Source organism: Sminthopsis crassicaudata, chromosome 1, assembly GCF_048593235.1.
Source record: "Sminthopsis crassicaudata isolate SCR6 chromosome 1, ASM4859323v1, whole genome shotgun sequence".
In the NCBI taxonomy this organism is placed as follows: Eukaryota; Metazoa; Chordata; class Mammalia; order Dasyuromorphia; family Dasyuridae; genus Sminthopsis; species Sminthopsis crassicaudata.
This window is the reverse complement of record NC_133617.1, coordinates 669,060,233-669,080,858: the sequence shown is the minus strand read 5'-3', so window position 1 is coordinate 669,080,858 and position 20,626 is coordinate 669,060,233. Positions and strand designations below refer to the sequence as shown.

Here is a 20,626-nt window from a genome sequence, read left to right as displayed (position 1 = left end):
AGAGTCTGAACCACTTTTGATTTTTTATTTGGCCATTTTAGAAGGGCCTCGGGTCCACACGCAAAGCACACACGTACACACAAAAGTGAAGGGGCCGGCGCAGGCAGCCTGGGGGCTGTCCCTGCCCAGCCGCGGAAGAGGGAGGCCGGGCATCCCCCGCCCACTGCCCAGACTTCCGGGCCGGGAACCCAGAGAGCGCGGACAGACTTCCGGCAGTCCTTCCCTTACTGCGGGCGGAAGGACCGAAGCCGACCCTAACCGCGCCCAGGGAAGGCGGGGCTCCTATGGCTCGGTTCCGCTGAAGAGCCGTAATGCGCACGTGCGTGTGAAGGAGGGAGAAGCGTAGGGGAAGCTGCCCCCAGGTGCATCTCTTTGCTGGGGTGCAGCGGGGGGCCCCGAGCCGGGAGGAAGACGCGCAAAGTGAAGAATTCCGCTAGTACACAGCAAGCACCCTGAGATCGCAGACAGCCCCCAGGACCCGGCCTCTGCTAGTAAAGAACACCTGACTTTAAGTGAGAAAATAAATAGCTCCCAAACCGCCACTTCATTCCATACAATTGTTACTATTGCACTTTAAAAGTTTCCCTTTTTTCCCAATAGCGTGTACTTCAGCATGATTAAAGCCTATTTTCCCCTGAGAAGAAACCAGTGCTCCTGCCGCCCTGGTGGCCATGCGTGCGCCACGTTGTGCAGCTAAGGCTCCTGGTCCTGGCTCTGTCATCAAAACACCGAGCCCAGACAAGTCTGGGTCCTTTGCAGAATGAGGAGCAGAGGACCGATCTCTCAGGCCCCGCCCCGCTCTGACTGGCTGTCTCGCTTAGTGCGCCCCGGGTACCTGCAAGCCTGGCCCTCGCAGCAGGGGTGAAGCTCCGAGGGCTGCAGTCTCCCTACAGCGTTAGTGAGCTGACCGCCGCCATGGCCCCTGCAGGATAGTGCAACAACAAACACTTCTCTCAGGGATCCGGGTTCTCCGAGAAACCTGGGAGTCAGCCAGAGTTCTAGCAGCCTGGCCGGCTCCTCCTTCTCCTGGAATTCTGACTGTGACATTTCTACAATAACTCAAGGGCTGAAATTCTCAACTACGGGCCATAAAGGTGAGAATCAAGCCCGGCCGCGCTCCGTCCTTGCAGACTTTGCAGCCTGCTTTCCTCCTCTTCTCCTGGGGGCTGCTGCGCACACTTCTCGGCCTTAGCCTGGGCCTGCCCCTGGAAGCCTGACTGATGGAGGGTTTCTATGGAAATAGGGAACAAGCAGCCTCACCTCCGGTGGAAGCCCCAAGAATTGGGATGAACGCTCTTGGGCTCCAAGTAAATTCCTTTTTAAAAATCCTTTCAGGCCTTTTTTTCCCCAGGAGAAATTCCATGGACACAGGGCAAGAGGGCTCCCCTGAGTGCGCATGGTGCCATTCTGCCACATCTCCCCTAATTCAGCCTAAAACCTCAGCCACCATCTTAGAGCCCTGAAAATGAGGGGAAGATTAGACCCCCCAGGCTAGGGAGCCTTGGTAGAAAAAAAAAAGCCAAGCTGTCCCAAGGCTCCCACGGCTGCCCCAGAAGACGCTACTCCAGGGCTGGCTGGCTTCCTGCACTGTCAGAGCTCTACATGCACATTCTTGTAAGACTTGTCCACTGTCCACTCAGTCTGGGCCTCAAGCTCCTCCTGGGCATAACGAGCCATCTCCCGATGGAACTGGATCTGGCGACTCTTGCTGGGGTCAACATTGATCCAGTTGTTAGCTATCCATTTGGTTCCCTGGGTGACCAGACAGCCACCATGCAGCGAATATTCATCCAATTCTCCTACCCAGCCTAGAGGAAGAAGAAGAAAGAAGCATAAGCCTCCCAGCAGAAAACTACGGCTAGCAGTGCTACTACTGGGCTTATATCCCAAGGAAATACTAAAGAGGGGAAAGGGACCTGTGTGTGCCAAAATGTTTGTGGCAGCTCTTTTTGTAGTGGCTAAAAACTGGAAAATGAATGGATGTCCATCAGTTGGAGAATGGTTGGGTAAATTATGGTATATGAAGGTTATGGAATATTATTGCTCTGTAAGAAATGACCAGCAGGAGGAATACAGAGAGGCTTGGAGAGACTTACATCAACTGATGCTGAGTGAAATGAGCAGAACCAGGAGATCATTATACACTTCAACAATGATACTGTACGAGGATGTATTCTGATGGAAGTGGAAATCTTCAACATAGAGAAGAGCTAATCCAATTCCAACTGATCAATGATGGACAGAAACAACTACACCCAGAGAAGGAACACTGGGAAATGAGTGTAAACTGTTTGCATTTTTTGTTTTTCTCGCCAGGTTATTTTTACCTTCCGAATCCAATTCTTCCTTTGCAACAACAACAACAACAACAAAATTCGGTTCTGCACATTTATATTGTACTTAGGATATACTATAAGATATTTAATATGTATGGGAATGCCTGCCATCTAGGGGAGGGGGTGGAGGGAAGGAGGGGAAAAATTCGGAACAGAAGGGAGTGCAAGGGATAATGTTGTAAAAAATTACTTATGCATATGTACTGTCAAAAAATGTTATAATTATAAAATTAATAAAAATAAAAAAAAGAAAGAAAACTACGGCTAGGGAAGAGCTCACTTATCTGTTTGAAAAGACTAGGATTCACAAATTATGTGGGGGCGGGGCAGGCAGGGAGGTCACGTTTCCTGTGTTTCCAAATATAATCTCAAATTTTTTTCTCCCACCCTAGTCTCTCTTCTGAGCTCCAAACCCACAGCTCCACCCTCCTCATGGGACAGGCTTACCTGGGTATGCTCTACATCTTTTCCCTTAAAACACCTCCTTAAACTACCTAAGGAATCTCTCATATTCATAACCTCTTTCCTCTCCCCTGCTCCCTCCATATTCAATCAGTTAATCTATTCCATTCTACAACATTCCTTAGCTCCATTCTATTGCATTTTTTATGATCTGTCTTTCCCCATCTGTAAACTACTTGAAAATAAAAATTGTCTTTTTTTTTCTCGTCTTTTCACCTCCAGTACTTAGCAACGTGCCTGTTGAGTGCTAAGTTCTGCAATGCTTGCTGATTCGTTGCCTGTGAGCACAGGGCCTGCTGCTGTTCGGTGATGGCTCTATGTGACTCCATGGACATATCACACCAACACTGTCCACCGGATTTTCTTGGCAAAGGTAGTGCAGCGGTTTGTTATTTCCTTCTCCAAGGGATTAAGGCAAACAGAATTTTAAGTGACTTGAGCAGGGTCGCACAGCTGGTATCTGAGGCTACTACCTCCATAAAGCTTGCCCCAATCTTTAGTATTTCTCCAACTGTGCCGAAAAAGACCTAAACAGTCCAAGCTTTTTCCTTAAGCAAATATATCTTTTGTTAAGAGGCATTAAACATAATCATTTTAGAGGATTTTACTCCAAGGTTGCCAAAGTTTTGTTTAAAAACTGAAGGATCCTAGCTAGAGGAAAATGTTTGAGAAACACTTTCCAATAGTGTGCATTGCAAGAATTTGTCTTTATATCATCTTCCCCCCCATGAGTTACAAAAACAAAGAGCCGAATCTCCCTATCTTGTCCAGACAAAGTACAGCAGCCACTCATGGGCTCAATCCCCAGACTAAATGATACAGAAGCTGTTAGCCCCACTGTGTCTCAAAAGCCCTGTACTTAAGGAATCCACTGGTCTTAGCCCCCTCAAAGAACAGGGATTATAGGCTTGCCAACGCTACCACTTCTGGCATTATCATTCTAAATTTTCTCTCAATTCCACGCATAGTGTTCTGTACACAATAGGCATTTAAGATGATGTTTGCTGAAGTGAAGATATTTATTCTTTTTCAGATGCCTTCACCACCCTGTCCAAACTTTGCCAACCCTTCAAGGCCCACCTCCCACCCTATCTTTTTCAAGAAACCTCCTGGGATTACATCAGCCTAGACTAATCTCTCCTTCCTTTAAGATCTGCTTGCACTCGACTCTATCACTCATGATGTATGATTTAGATCATCTAATTCAACTAACTCATGATATTGGGGAAAGAGGAGCTTCAGAGAAAGGAACTTTTCTCAAAGTCCCACAGGTAGAAGGGGTTTTCCAATTCCTCTTTTTATTCACTGTGCCATCACCTAATATATCCTGTTTGGCCATCTATACCACAAGATTTCTTTTTCTTTTCTTTTTTTTTTTTTTTGTCATCATTGAGACAATTGGGGTTCACTGACTTGCCCAGGATCACCTTGCTAGTCCTTGTTAAAAATCTCGGGTTAGTTTGGAACTCAGGTCCTCCTGACTCCTGGGCCAGTGTTCTGAGGCACAACCAGCTGCCTCAATAAGCTTTTTGAAAGTAGAGACTGACTTCCCTTTCATAGCACAAGGGTCAGAACAGAATTGGGGTGCTTTTATTCACCACAGTTAATGTTGCTTCAGTTCCTCTTGTGTCAATCCCCAGGCCACATGGGGGTAAGGTGACAAAGGGCCCTTTGGAAAGTGTCAAGTGGATCTTTCATGGAAATGGAAAAGTTCAGAAAGAAGTATTTTGGTGAAGAAGAAAAGTGGGTAAGGGGAGGGAATGTCAGGAAGAGATTGTACAATTCAGACATGTTTATGTTAAGGTGAGGAGACACTGATGCTTTGAACTCAGAATGTCAGGGGATTGGTTTGTCCAACCCCTCACATCCAGGCCAGGGGATGAAGTAACCAACGATGTCGGACAGAGCCAGTGAAAGTGCCTCTCAGGAATTCTGGGGCCCTGACAAGAGGGGAAACCTGCCCGCTCCATCATGGAGGGCAGAGGGTCAGGCGCTATACCTTGTCCATCAGACAGATAGTTGTACCAAAAGACAGCAGTCCCTTGCTGGGGCTTCACTCTCAGGTTTCCCTTGTCACAGTGTTTGCGGGTATCTCGGAGATCGACATCATTCTGGATCAGAGACTGTAAGTGGCACAGCAAGTAGTAAGTGTTTGTGCTGCCAACACAGGAAGAGCCTAAGAGAAAGTTGAGGGGTGGGTGGATATCTCTGACTCCCGGGAACCTCTTGCCAAACTGCCCACCCCTGGGGCTACCAGAAAGCTGGGTGGGATAGAGCCCCCAACCATCTGCTTTAGTCCCTAAGGCAGGCTGTGAGCTGTTTCCACCTAATGTTAGATAGAGCTTGAAGAATCAGGGCAGGAAAAAATTTTCACTAAAAGCAAAAGGACTCTTCCTTCTCCCCAAGTCATCAGAAAAATCCAGTTCCTGTCATCTCAGGAAGCTACACAGGAAGAAAAAGAGGATTCCTCAGCTGAAGCCCTGACCAGGTCACACTGTAAAATGGCTTCTACCTGGGTCAATCTTCATTGCTCTTCTTCAGATCCCAGAGGTCAAGTTAAGCCAATCTTTCACTTTTCTCTGGACATCATCTAGTCACTTTCAGAAAGGGCCATGGTGGCAGAAGTGTGTACAAGGTAAACCAATTAGGCTACAATACTTGTTCTCTTACCAGCTCATCATAGGTCCTGTTATCTGCCACTGGAAAGGTTGTCTCCCCACCACCAGTGACATTGTTCAGGTAAAACAGCACAGTTACATAGCTGTAAGGCAGAAAGAGGCAAGATAACAATTAGGATCTCAGAATCAAAATTGAAGGTCTTTTCATTTCTAAAATATAAAAAGAACTGCATCAAATTTATAAGAATACAAGTCATTCTCCAATTGATAAATGTCCAAAGGAACAACAAAATTATGTGACGATAAACTATGATAGACTTAGTTCTTCTCAGTAATGCAATGATCCAAGTTTCACTTGGATACACTTTCCAATACACTTTGGATGGAAAAAAGAGAGAGAACTATGGAGACTGAACAAGCTATGTTCACTTTTTTCCTTTTTCTCCTGTTTTTTTTTTTTTCTCTCTTGATTTGATTTTTCTCTCTCAACATGACACATAAGGAAATATTTTTTAAAAAATGAATGAATGTATAACCAAAAAAAATATTTCTATATGTAACTGGAGAAAATAAAAATCAAATACAAAAAACCCCAAAAATTAAAGGCCTCATGATATGCAAGAAAGGGAGAAAAATGAGGGTGGAAAATTGTTAGTCCCTTTCTCAAAAAATATCTTCTGTCTGCTTAATTTATTAATCAAGACACAGGATGTCTTGTCCCTTGACAAGAGAGATTTAAGTCCTGCTGATCCAGGAAAAATCACATCCAGAGTTTGATAATCAGTTCCAGATGCTACATTTTAAGAGGACATTAACCACCTGGAGGGTGAATCCAAACATGGGCAACTGGGATGGTGAAGGATACAGAAGCCATGTTACATGAAGAACTAGAGAGGCTGACCCTCATAAAGAGGGGAAAAAACTATGGACAATGGAGCAGAGGTAGGGGCAGGAACATGATTCCTATCTTTCAGTATCTAAAAGGCAATCATGTGGGAAAAAAAGATTAGATTTCTTTTGCTTGGCCTGGGAGAGCAAAAAGTAGGTAGAAGTTGCGAAGGGTCAGATCTCATCTTGGTAAGAACTTCATAACAATTCAAAGCAGCCCAAAGGTAAACATCCCCTTTGACCAGAATATGTTGAGAACCCATTCTATACAAAGCCTAGCAAGACATAGTGGGCATACTGGATAGAGAACTGGCCAGAGTGTAAAGATTATTCAGGTTCAAGTTCCACCACTGAGAGAGGATGGGTCAGAAAGAATGACTCTGGACTAAGTCACATCATTTTGCAATGATCTAAAATAAATTGCTTAACAGTTATTGATTGGCATTAGATAGAATCCCCTCCTCTCCTGGAATTCTAGCTGAGGCCAGATATCCTCTTTTCAGGGACTTGTACTCTGGGAGGAATAAAGTAAATGAACTTTGAACTTTAAAGACTCTTCTCAGGGAAGCAATAAGCTGTGAATAACATCAGAGAAATGCAAATTAAGACAACTCTGAGATACCACTACACACCTGTCAGATTGGCTAAGATGACAGGAAAAGTTAATGACGAATGTTAGAGGGGATGTGGGAAAACTGGGACACTGATACATTGTTGGTGGAGTTGTGAAAGAATCCAGCCATTTTGGAGAGCAATTTAAAACTATTCAAAAAGTTATCAAACTGTGCATGTCCTTTGACCCTGAAGTGTTACTACTGGGCTTATATCCCAAAAAAGATATTAAAGGAGGGAAAGGGACCCACATTTGCAAAAATGCTTGTGGCAGCCCTTTTGTAGTGGCTAGAGACTGGAAACTGAATGGATGGCCATCAGTTGGAGAATGGCTGAATAAATTGTAGTATATGAATGTTATTGAATATTATTGTTCTGTAAGAAATGACCAATAGGAGGAATTCAGAAAGGTCTGGAGAGACTTACATGAACTGATGCTGAGTGAAATGAGCAGAATCAGGAGATCATTATATACTTCAACAACAATACTGTATGAGGATCAACTTTAATGGACATGGCTCTCTTCAACAATGAGATGATTCAAACCAATTCCAATTGATCAGTAATAAACAGAACCAGCTATACCCAGCAAAAGAGTACTGGGAAATGACTGTGGACCACAACATAACATTTCCACTCTGTTATTGTTTGCTTACATCTTTATTTTTCTTCCCAGGTTATTTTTACCTTCTTTCTAAATCTAATTTTTGTGTAGTAAGACAATTATAAATGTGTATACATGTATTTAACATATTCTTTAACATATCTGGGACTGCTTGCCATCTAGGGGAGGGGGTGGAGGAAAGGAGGGGAAAAGTTGGAACAGAAGTTTTTGTAAAGGTTAATGTTGAAAAATTACCCATGCATATGTTCTCTCAATAAAAAGCTATAAAAACAAAACAAAACAAAAAAACAACCATATATATATATAAAGATCATTCTCTTTATTCTACAAATACATCATTAACTTCCACAGGAATAAGGCTAGACCCAATCAGCTACATGAACAATGCATGACCAAATTACTATCCTAGTCTGCTCTGTACTGGGCATAAGAAAGATATTACTCTAAAGAGTAAAGAGGGGCAGCTAGGTGGCACAATGAATGGAGAGAGCATCAGGCATGGAGCTAGGAAGAGCTGAGTTCAAATGTGACCTCAGATATGTATTAGCTGTGTGACCTTGGGCAAATCATTTAATCCTGTTGCCTCAGTTTCCTTATCTGTAAAATGAACTGGAAAAGGAAATGGCAACCCATTCAAGTATCTTTGCAAAAACAAACAAACAAACAAACCCCCAAATTTGGGTCACAAAGAATCAGACAGACATGACTGGAAAATAACTGAAAAACAATCACAAAAGCTAAAGGGATCTGAGAGTAAAACAACAACCCAAAGACCATTTCCAAAGGTTCAGTTCTGAAGGTCCAGACAAATGCTCAGAGTTACTCCTGGCACTATTACATAAATCATTCTTGTAGAAGGAGTGAAGCAGCTGGAAATATGAGACTGGAGAATGTCAGATTTGAGAGATTAAGGCTGAAGATATAGATTTGTGAATCATTCACTTAGAAGGGATATTTATAGCCATGGGACTAGTTGAGTTCAACAGCAAAGAAAACCAAGATCAGAGCTTTAGATATCTTGTCTTCTAGTCAGGCACACACCCATGAGTATAACTATGAGAAATGCTTAGAGCATAGGAAGATGGATAGAAGTCTCAAGTTGCTGTATGTCACTGAACTGTTTTCAGTTACATTTATCCAAATTCCTCCAGTTTCAGCCTCAACTCCCCCCCCCACACACACACATACACACTTTATTTTTAACTTGAGGAAAAGAAAAGTAAATAAGATTTTGAGAATCAGATATTATAGAAATTCTAATTTTTCTGTTGATAGTCATCATTTACATTTTCCACTGTATCTTCACCTTTATTCCCTCTCAGAAAGTCATCCCTTATAATAAAAGTAAAAGCAGCTCAGCAAAACTAATCATAGCCCATGGAAAGAAGCTGTTACATATATTTTATACCCCTGGTCTTCTTCAAAGAAAAGAGAGAGGTGTCTCATTTTTTTTTTCTTTAGAAACACTAACTTTTCAAACTGACTAAGAAAGCTGTTTAGATTTAGGACCATGGTGGGGAAAAAATATAAACGAATGAGAGAAGACTTTAGAAAATTAGAAGAACCAAGGAAGTAGAAATGTGGTAGTATCAGACACTGCAGAAAGGTTTCTGAAAATGAAGACTGAGAAAAGGATTTTGCAAGAAGGAAGTGATCTTTGAGATCAGTTACAGTAGGATAATAGGGATGAGAAATCGATGGCAAAGGGTTAAAAGAGGAATAAATGAATAGCATATAAAAACTATACATTTGAATTTCAAAGGAAAGGAAAGCTAGACTAATGGCTATCTGGGTTATCAAGGCTAAATGATAGAGGATGTGTGTGTGATATATTGGTCTTATTGAAATAAAGAATATTGATACATTTGGAGGCAGAAGAAAAGGATCCACAAAAAGAAAAGAGAAAAAGCTATCTGTGGAGAGGGAGAATACAGGAATACAGAGGAGATGGGGGAGGAGAAGGAAGCTGAAAGGAATGAAAAATTATAAACTGAGAAAAAGATGAGTACATTATGAGGGAGCTTATTCCAGTTGAGCTAAACTCATTTGATAGGGGTAAAAAGGGAAGGGAGAAGTTAAAAGATAAATGTTGGGCAACATATGCAACAACAACAAAAAAAGGATTGTCAAAAATCAGTCAGGACCGGAATGGAAGGCAGACAGCTGGACTCTATAACAGACCACATCTGAATTCCTCCTCTGGTAAGCTCACCAGCCTTATTCTTTAACAGTCATACAAATTCCAAGAGTTTGGAACTAAACAGAATCTTAGGGGTCCACAATCCAGCCCCCCATTTTGCAGAGGAGGACACTGAAACCCAGATGGGGTGATTTGTTCAAAGTCACCAACTAGTTAGTGCCACAGACACAGGCACAGGCACAAAGGCTGCTTTTTCCTCCTTCTCAGCACCCCATCTTTCCATTATGTTGCAGGGTTAAGGGGGGACCCTTACCGACAGGAAGTTTCAAAGGGGGATGTTTCATTAGCGATGAGTTTTGTGTGGCTGCAAGCTGTTTCTGGGAACACCGGCCCACTGTCCATGTGGGCATGGTAATGGCCACCCTGGTCATAGCGGACCACCTGCATGGGCTCACTGTGTTCCACAATCTCTCTGGGCAGACGAGTGAGACGGAGCACCCTGGAAGAGAAAGCACAGCAGAGAAGAGGTCCTGAGAGTTCCTGCTGCTTTGAAATGTGGAATCCTGACCTCCTTCAACAGCAACATTTCTAGATGGGCTTCTTGTCCTCCTCAGTCATGCCTTTCCAAAGTGGTGCCCTTTGAGGAGCCATAGAAATGGCACTGAGACCCTGGAGAGTCTCTTCACTTCTCCTGTGTGAAATGAGTTAGTCCTGGGAGGACCCTTCCAGCTCTAAATCTAGAGCAACCTTTGAGCCAGGTCAGCCATCCTTGGGAGCCAGGCAAATTACTCTGACATACACATTCTAGGGACCCCAAGATCTGGACATCATGTCCCTACCATGCTCCCCAGGGAAAAATCCTGCAGAAGAGATTTATCTATATGATTGAGAAGCCACTCCCAACTTATCTGGTGGGACTGAAGCCCAGGCAGTCTCCGGTCCTGGGTCATTCCTAGCCCCCAGTAGGAAATATATGGGGAGATGGAAGATCCTCACAATGATCAGAAGTCCAGGAGTTAGGAAATCTCTTAGGGCTTATACCCTCCCCCACCCCAACAACTCCAAAATCAAATGAACTTTTGTTAATGGCAATTCCCTCAGTGAATTACATTCCAAATCCCATCTAAACAGAGAGGACAACTCAGTGGGAAGGAGTGAGATTAGATTTCCATTAAGATTGGTCTGAGAGCAAGAGCTAATCATTCATCTGGAGAACTTCTCCACAGAGCTAAGGAAGCAAGCTTGAACATCCTTCCATTCCTAAACTATCTGGTCACACCAGGAAAGACTTAGGGAGAAGGGCTGACTGAAGGTGGGGGCAATTCACCAGAAGAGATCCTTACTGATAATTAACTGAAAACAAACAGCCAAACCTTTTTTTAATTCCAATTGTATCTAGTTAACCCCTAATTAGGGTGTATTTGTTTTAATTAAACACCACCTGCCTTTCAATTCATTACAATCCAATTTTTAACAAATGTCCTATTTAATGTCTCATTAACTAGAGTTTGCTAAATCAATTTAATACATTCCACACTTTCCCCCAAACTTCCTAGTCTGCCTCCACTTTATACAATACAAAGTTAGGTCCCCAAGGACACAAAACTTAAGCCAGCCCTACCCCTACCCCACCATGTACTGAAGGTGCACATGATGGGACTCAGCTGCTCCTACTAACTGGACTGATCTGGTCTTGTGTTTGGGTTTACTTACAGTCTACATTTATACCCATACTGACCCCAAATTTTCAGTGCCAGAGCTGTGAAAAACAGGACCAATTGTCCAACTCCAGTTTCCCCGCCTGTTCCACAGTCTAGATGGGGATGGCACTTCTTTCCAAGCTGCTAAAGAAGGAATTCCTCTTGGGAGTCAGCTCTGGATGCTCTAAGTCACCCCCCCCCCATTCTGAGAAACCTCTGGCCCAGGGTTTGAGAGGGCAACTTGGCAGTTTCCCCTTTTAAATGGATAGTCCCTGGGTTTCTAATTTGTCTCTCCACAAAATGCCTCATTCAGAAAGCTTAGGAACCAAGAGTTCTAGCCTAGCTAGGTGACCCTTCACCCTCCCTAAAACTCAGTTTTCTCATTTATAAAAGAGGGATATAAATATTTGTTTTACCTACCTCACAAAGTTAAAATTCTTTGCTCAACCCAAGATGTTTGCAAAGTATTTTTTTTTGCAAACCTTAAAGTACCATATTAAAAAAATCTGTTTTTATAATTTTCAAAGCCAGACATCTTTCCATTAAACATTCACATCGTATCCTAGAGCTAGATTCCTAAGTGTGTCTCTTGGGGAAAGAGTCACCACAGAACTTTAGAAAACAACAACCTTTTTCTTTTGAAGGACCTAGGAGAAGCTGCCTCCTCTATGCTGGCAGATAGCCTCTCTGATTCCCTTCTCCTGCCTCAGGAAAAGCCATGCCACATCATTCACAATTTTGACAGACAGTGGCTGGCAGCTCAGGGATACCACACCCGGGCCAGCCACTGTGCGTGACTGCTCCTAGCCCCACTTTGGGCGCTGGGAAAGCTAGCCATTTGGAGCAGCGAAAAGCTAAGCTAAGTTCCTTTATCCTACACTGGTATCTCTCTTCTCTCTGCCATGCACAATGCTTCCTCTCCCCCCTGCCTGCTAGGTGGGCACCAGTGTGCCAGGAGCACGCGGCTATACTAAGGCCTCACCTCTGCCGGATGGATCTCATGACCTGATGGGCGCCCTCGCCCTGGTACAGCCAAGTGTGCTGGCTATTGCGCACCAGGTCGCTCACCTTCACCTTCTGACTCCCCATGTACTTGTGAAAGTCCCTGAGGTTTAACTGCTTAAACTCCTCCAAACTGAGCACACCTGTGGAAAGCAAAGAGAAGAGACCTTTGTTGGTACCACGGGATGCTGGGCTTACCCCGGCCACACACACTGGTGATCCCTTAGTTCTTGGTAGCTGCTGTGACTAGCGTGGCACTTGACACAGTAAGTCCTTAATACAGACCGGGTGCCTGACTGGGATTAAACTACGGTTGGAACGTGGTTTTAGGAGTGACAGAACATCTTCAGGAGAGGATGCAAAACGGGCAATGTCCAGGGGCTCATGGTCTTGCTCTTCAAGTGTTGGAGGGGCCCTCCCATGGAGGTGAGAGGAAACATCCTTTGTGGCTCCAGAGAGCAGAACCAGGAAAAGGTTACATTGTAACCTTTTAAAATGTACATTGAGGAAGATTTTGGTTTAACATAAGGAATGAATAACACATGTCTTTCTGAATATAACAACTTTCTCACAAAGTTGGCCAGTAGTGGAACAGCCTACTCCTCAACAATGAAAGAGTTAAATAGAAGCTGAATTACCACCTGTCAAAAAAGGAATGAAAGTGCAGGAGGAATTTTTGCACTGAGGAGATGGCTACCAAATGACCTGTGAGGTTCTTTCCAGCTTTAAAATTCTATGATTTTTAAACCTCCCTCCACTCTAGCGGCATGTATTGAGTATAACCATGTCTGATTCTATGGCCTAAAAAAAAAAAAAAAAAAAAATGTCCTAAAAATGATCCCAATGAGGAGAGACGATTACAGCCTTTACTAGTTTATAAGGGCAGGCTGCTAGGGAAAACATCCATTCCTCTCAGAATGACCTTTTCAGGGAAGGAATCTGGGTTTTTAATAGCCAGACTGAGCTGAAAGAAAAGTCCAACATGTTTTCTAAGGGCAAGTGTGACAGCTGAGCATTCAAACAAAGACCTCCAGATGTCACAGACTATCAGGGCTGCCCACCCCAGGCTTTCACCTCTCTTGGGGGCCAAAAAGGAATCCACAAGTGTTAGTACCTACTAGAAATCCTATCTTGGTACCGCCTGTTCAATGCAGCCCTTCTAATTGTGTTCATATAGTTCCTGACTATCTTGACAGGTAGATTCCAAAGATTTTACATTATCTACTGTAATTTTAAATGGAATTTTTATCTCTTGCTGCTGGACTTTGTTGATAACATATAGAAATGCTGATGATTTATGCGGACTTATTTTGTATCTGGCAACTTTGCCAAAGTTGTGAATTGTTTCTAGTAGTTTTTTAGTTGATTCTCTGGGATTCTCTAAGTATACCATCATATCATCTGCGAAGAGTGATAATTTGGTTTCCTCATTAACCACTCTAATTCCTTTAAATTCTTTTTCTTCTCTCATGGCTAAAGCTAACATTTCTAATACAAAATTGAATAATAATGGTGATGGGGGCAACCTCATTTCACTCCTGCTCTTACTAGGAATTGTTCTAGTTTATCCCCATTACTTATGATGCTTGTTGGTGATTTGAAATAGATGTTATTGATCATTCTAAGGAACACTCCATTTATTCCTATACTTTCAAGTGCAATGTAGACCTTCTAAAGAGCAGGTTTTCTTGTGTATGTTGTGTGGGAACCATCTAAATAAGATGTTTTTCCAAGGTTTCTCACTTTTCTTTTTTTTTTTAATTTTTTTTTTTTTAGCAGAAATAAAACAGATTGCAAACGCATCTGAGACTAATGTAAATGACTGAGTTTAGTGTTTCTGCCATAACTCCATTTTCCTTGTCTCAAAGGTAGAGACAAAAAAAAACAAAAAACAAAAAAAAAAAAAAAACCCAAGAGCCCAAAGAAATAAAACCACTTTTCCATAATTAGATTAGTTTGTGAAAACCTACTGAGACATTTCCCTGAGTTTGGGTCTTGATAACCTGAGGCCATAAAGAAAGTGAAAACCTGCAGGCTGAGGAAGAGTCTTAAAGGCCTGTAACTCAGGCTGAGCCTCTGTCTCCCCCAGGACAGGCAGCATTGCTTATCAGGGGTCATATTAAGTCTTCCCATCTTACTTAGGTGTCAGAGCTTACGGACCACTGTCATCTGAGCCCAGCCCAGAGTGTCTCAGTTGTTGAAAATGACCTGTCTTGCTCACACACTGAGAACAGTAGGTGACAAGTTTATCTAAAGTGAAGTGAGACCAAGTCCAGTGATGAAAATGTCACCAAAGCTTCTCTTCTGGTTATTTCTGAGTGCCAGGATCCCACCACAGAGAGCCTGTCCAGCCCTTCAGCAGCCTGGCCTGGGCAGACAGGATGGATGCTCAGGAGCTTTCTTGTGCCAGGATGCAGACTTCCATCTCTCCTCCAGTGACTTTTCTCTTGGATCTCTCTGCCCCAGGGCTTTGCTGGTTCTCCCCCAGAAGTTGGAAGTAATCGCATCCTCATTCCAAAGGACTCAAGGCCCTCCACAATCTGCCATTACTTTACCTTTCCAACCTTCCTCATCCAATTGCCTTTATGACCCCACACTACTCTCACTTTCCCAAACAGTCCTTGTGCTTTCCCTGATCTCTGTGCTTTCCCTGATCTCTGTGCTTTCCCTGATCTCTGTGCTTAGTCTTATTTTCCCTTTCCCTCTTTACCTGATGAATTACCTACTACTCATTCTTAAAACCCCAGTCATGCCCCTCCTTCAGGGGTGGGCATTCCTTGATCTTCTCTCCTTTTCTCCATTGAGAATAACATTTCCTCTCAGACATCATTTTACTACTACAAAATATATTTATCATGAAACAGTGAATGTTACAGTTATTTATAATTCATTTTGAAAGCCCCAAATACATACTTAATCTGTCAGAAACATTAGGAAATGTACCACTATTATATTCAGATTTTTTCACACATAAGGATAGGAGAAAGTTGAAGAAGAAAAAAAGAAAGACTCCAACTCCAGAGGGCTTGGCATATTTTGGAATAAATAGGAGCCCCTCATGGAGAGGACTAAAGGTGACATCCTCTCCATAGCCCTGACTTTGAACTTTTAGGAAATAGTTGCCTGGATTTGTGGTTGCTCCCAAAGAGGGAATGGCTGTGAACATGGGGACCATTGAGCAACACAAGCCCCACTGCATGCAGTCTTCAGCCACCTAAAATGACTGCCCAGCACTCAGAAGCCCATTTCTTTCAAGGAACTCTCCAGGGGCAACACTTGGTGATCATGGAGCATAAGGATGGCCCAGAGAATAGCCCTCCCACAGCCCAGGCTTCATGCCAGTCTTTCCATTTTCTTTTTTATCTGAGTCTTCCCTCTATCCAATCTGTTGTCTCACTTCCATATGCTGATTAAACCCCCAACTTTTATGAATAACCACATTCTGCCGAGGAGGCTGAGGCACAAAGCTTGGCACAGAGTCTGCTCAGTAAAAGTTTATCCTCTTACTTGTCATCTCTAAGCAACCGTACCCTTTACATTTAAAACCTCCTAAAGTTTCCCTCCCTGGCTGACACTAAGAGGCAGAGGGCATCGCCAGGTACTCCTGGGCACATCACCACAGCCCCCCACTCCTCAACAGGTCCTTCTTCAAGAAAGCCCCAGTCAGCCCCAGGCTGGAAGCTTGATGAAGGATAAAGGCGAGCTAGAAGAGCCCCATCCCTCTGGAGACCTACAAGAACATGTCCCAGACGGCTGAGGCCGGTGCTCTGGTGGGGGTCCCCTTTGGACAACAGGATTAAGCACAAACTCTTTCAAGGAGCCACGCCTTCCCACCTCCCCACATTCACCATCACCATCAGGATCGGCCTTGACAGCAGCATACATCTCCCGGATGTTCTCAGGCGTCATCCACCTCCCATTCCCCAAACGGGTGTGGGTCAGCACCTGAAATGACCAACATGGGTTTGCCTTATCAGGGAGGGAGCCCAGCCCCAGCATGGATTTTGTTCCAGTTCAGTTACAGTCCCCTGTCACCAGGGGAGAATCCTTCTCTGCCTCACCAGCTCAGCCCCACATCCTCCAGGCACTTCTTGGACTTGTCCCCTCCATCCCCACCAGCTGAAAGCCTCTTGTCTGGACCTCTCTACAAAGCAGATCACGCTCTACTTTAGAGCCTACAGTTCCTTACACCAGGACCATCATCTTTTATCTCCCAGCCAGGGCCTTCTACAGAGTCAGGGCCTAAGAAATATTTATTGAATTGAAATTTGTTAAGTGAAGTGAAAATATGATATCCCTAAGAAAATTTATATTTAAGTTATGAATAATAGCTAACATTTGTGTATGCCTTGAAGTATGCAAAGTGCTTTACAGATATTCTCACTGGACCCAAACAACCCAGTGCTACTATTATTCCCACTTTACAGATAAAGAAACTAGGCATGGGGAGAAGTGTCTTTCCCACAGCACTGTTAGATATCTGAGGCAGGATTTGAACACAGGTCTCCTGACTCCAGCTCCTGTCCTCACAACTTGAAAATCTTCCTGCCATATTACTCCACAAATATGCTCTAAAGATGGCCTCCTGTTATACCACAGATACATTGCTGAAATATGTAGATATTCAGTAGAAAGTTGACCATTTAAAAGAATCCTAAGGAAATCCTTTGTAGAGAACAGGATCCTATCTGATTTTTCTTGTACAGCATGACAAATGTGGAAATATGTTTGGAAGAATTGCATATGTTTAATCTATACTGAATTGCTTGCTATCTGGAGAGGGGATGGGGAGGAGGGAAGGGAAGGAGAAAAATTTGGAACACAAAGTTTTGAATTCACAAGAATGAGTGTTGAAAATTATCTTTGCATGTATTTTAAAAATAAAAAGCTATTATTATATATAAAAAAGGATCCTGAATCTAGTGTTAGGAGCTCAAGGGCTCACCCCAGGCCAGCCTACTTATTAGATAGATAAAACACCTGAAATTCTGGAGGGGAAGTGACTGGTTCAAAGTCACCAAGTTATTTAGTAGCAAACCACTCTTGGAGCCATTTTCCAAAGCCAGAGCTCTTCTTACACATAAACCAGCCTGGCATTTACAATACTATAGTTTAGTTCACAAACAAAAGTGGATAATCCCCATCCTGGTAATCCAAGAAGAGTATCTAATGGTGGCCAGATCTTCAGCCTGACCTAGCTGGAGCCTCTCATTTCTCTCCACTCCCATTAACTGTTCCTGGTGGGAGCCAATGTCCTGGGCCCAGCCTCTTTCTGAGAGGCCAACAGAACCAGCTAGATTAGGAAAAACAAAAGGATTTCTAGGGGAGACATAAAGAAAGACCTAGGCCTTGCAAGGGGGAGACTGGGAGTGAAAAAACCAGGCAGGAAATCCAGAGCTCAGTTCCTCCAATGCTGAAGGACAAAGGAAGGACCAAGTACTGGAGAGAGGGGGATTCCTACTGGGATTTGGGCCGTGAAGAGTTTCTGAGCCTAAGCACAGGAAGGGCATTTACCCTCTGAAAGGCTTTTCTAAAAAGGGTATGGAGGAAGCAGGGTAGCCTTTGTAGTATGGCTACTCCCTGACTCTGGACTACACAGGAGGACATACAGGCACCTTGCCCTGAGTTCAGGAGAGGAGCAGGGCCCAAACCACGCTCCTTCCTCTAGGAGAAATGCTCCCCAGTCTGCCACTTTTCCTCTACCTCCTTGAGTTGTAGCTGCCCATCCTGATTATGGTCCAGCAGATTGAAGATGTCCATCGGGCTAACTTCAATCATTTCCATGGCTTCTTCATAGTCATCTGTGGGTAGGGTCTGGCTCTTCTGCAGCCCTTTCAGCTGGGCCAAGTGGATAATCAACTTGCATTCTTCATCACTCAGAAAGTTAGGAATTTCTGCAAGGAAGAAGAAAAGGCCGATGGTCAAGTTACTAATTAAAAGTAAAGCACCTATCTGTGCCACCTGAGAGAAAAACCCAAGCTGATCTATCTGGGAGTGCTGCCAGGAGAAAGAGGGAGGAAAGCCTAAAAAGCTGAAGTTTTTTGAAATGTAAATTATTATTGCAATTATAAATGGATTCATTTCTAACTCCTCCCTTTCCTCACCAAAAAGTATGACAAAGAGATTAATATCAAGTGGATCCCAAGGAGACAGTTTTTTTTTTTTTTTTTTTTTTTGATTGTAGGGCTGACAGTTTCCCTATAGAAAACGAAGACTATGGGTTTCAGCCACTTCATTGATGACAGATTTATAGTAAATATATTTTATTTATAGTATAGTATTATTAGTATATATAGTATAGTATATATAGTATAGTATACTAAATTTATAGTAAATATAGTTAAAAAAAAAGCCTGGGAAAAGGGTAACCCCCCTTCTTTAATGATTGGAGCCCATTAGAATCTTACTCTATACACCACATCACACCCCTTTAGAAACCACTGGTCTATGGCTATCCCTAAGAGACTATAACAGATTGCAGAAGGAGCAACATCACCCAAGTTCAGAGCAGGGCTGGGCAGCATGACTCCTGCAGCCCTGTCTCAGTCGAAGTGCCTCAGGGGCTGGATCTTCACTTAGGTCAGATTATAATAAATCAGGTTTCCTTGTGAAACTAAGGAAAGAGTTCAATAACAAATATTAAGTCCATCTATCTATTCATTTTGAATCTAGGCTGGAATTACCCATCGGGCACCTGCACTTTTGTAGTTGCCAGGAACAGGTTTTGTCTAGGACTTTGAACGTGGGACATTGGTGTAGATGGTCACTTAGGTTTCTGGCAGTCGACACTGGTGCCAGTGCCTGGAAATGTTGCCCCTACGTTTGTTTGTTTTTAATTTAAATACTTCATAGAAGAAATCCGATCATGAGCCTAAGGGGGAAGTGGTCTCAAAACAAGTGCTCCATTTGCACAACACCCAGCTCTCTCCCATCTGATGATTTTCTGCCACAATAGTGTGATGAGTGTCCTAGTTTTCTAGACGAGTCCAATGGGGATCAACTACGGACACCAACTTTGTGTGACTCTATTTGGGCTTAGACAAGATACTACAGTGATTTGCCATTTCCTTCTCCAATTCATTTTATAGATGAGGAAACTGAGGCAAACAAAGCTCAGTAATATGCCCAGGGTCACACAGTGTCTGATAACCAGATTTTAACTCAGGAAGACGAGTCTTCCTGGTTCCAGGCTCAGTGTGCTATGCACTGTGACACCTGGCTGCCCTTCCATGGAATGTAAGATACTACAACAAGTATTTCTGGGAGGTGGAAGCAATGGCCTCGGACTGTGCCCTGTCCCTGCCTGGCCTGCCCCCTCTCCCCTCTGATGACTTCCCTTCCCCCTCCCTGGGGCTTGAAAGAACCGGAGTAGCAGCAACTGAAGTTCTTTATCCCTTATGGAAAAGGTGAATATGTAATTGAAGATGCTTCCAGACAAGGCTCTATCTCCTCAACTGCCCGTCCTAGGCCTTGGCACAAAGAGAAGGCTGGGGATAAAGAGTGCCTCTGAGCCTGAAAAGCAGAGGAACTGAGGTCCTGGAACAGCACAGAGACCCTTCATTCAAGGGTCTCCACTGTAGTCTTTAGGTCAACCGCAGGAAGAACTTCTGTATATCAGAAAGGCCTGGTTCAATCAATGCAAGAGGGGCAAGGGACTTACTGGGAGGCTGGTCCAGAGACACAAGAATCAGGGAGAGATCCCAGCCCAGAGCTGCCTTGTTGGCATCTGCCTAGTACAGCTGGGGAAAGAGCTCGAGGGTAAGGGCTGCTCCACCCTGCCCTACCTGGAGAACCTCATCTTTGCTCCTCCTGGGCCTCCTAAAGCCTCTAAACATCTCTCTGCAGCATCAGAGAAGGGCTCCCAGGTCCCTCTGTCCTCTGTGACCTCTCTGACCAAGAGTTCCCACGGGGAGCAGACAGAATGAGGTGTTTGAAGAAGTCTCCCTGCTTGGGCAGTCACCCTGGACGGTTTCCCATGTGCATCATTGCCTAAGGTCAGATAGGCAGCGGCCAAGACATTCCCAATGGAAGGAGGCCTGGAGGAGACCTCAGATTAAGGGGCTGACCCCATGATTTGTAAGGCAGCTTTTTTCAGGAGCCAGAGAAGCAGAGGCCCAAGGCTGGAGCTATGCCTTTGTGGCTACTTCTGTGGCAATCTACAATGAAACCATCCAGGACCTGTTAGCGTGTGCAAGTGGGATTTAAAATGCCTGTGGGGTGAGCATGAGACTCGGCTGATTGGC

At 43.8% G+C, this 20,626-nt stretch overlaps 1 protein-coding gene and 1 long non-coding RNA gene across 2 annotated transcripts in view; one reads left to right on the top strand and one right to left on the bottom strand.

The window, feature by feature from the left end:
- Positions 1–13: 13 nt before the first annotated feature.
- P4HTM (prolyl 4-hydroxylase, transmembrane) overlaps positions 14–20,626 on the bottom strand; it is a 34,267-nt gene continuing 13,654 nt past the window's right edge. Inside the window, exons 3-9 of the mRNA XM_074283231.1 lie at positions 18,087–18,277; positions 16,232–16,328; positions 12,364–12,526; positions 9,995–10,180; positions 5,469–5,559; positions 4,798–4,921; positions 14–1,808 (exon numbers count right to left, since the gene is read on the bottom strand). Of these exons, the coding sequence (XP_074139332.1) occupies positions 1,591–1,808; positions 4,798–4,921; positions 5,469–5,559; positions 9,995–10,180; positions 12,364–12,526; positions 16,232–16,328; positions 18,087–18,277 (1,070 nt within the window). The 3' untranslated portion in view covers positions 14–1,590. The remainder of the gene's footprint in view (positions 1,809–4,797; positions 4,922–5,468; positions 5,560–9,994; positions 10,181–12,363; positions 12,527–16,231; positions 16,329–18,086; positions 18,278–20,626) is intronic.
- On the top strand, positions 1,804–4,803 carry LOC141551515 (uncharacterized). Its single transcript, XR_012484889.1, has 3 exons — positions 1,804–2,787; positions 3,021–3,171; positions 3,832–4,803. It is a non-coding gene; the product is annotated as an uncharacterized LOC141551515 (long non-coding RNA).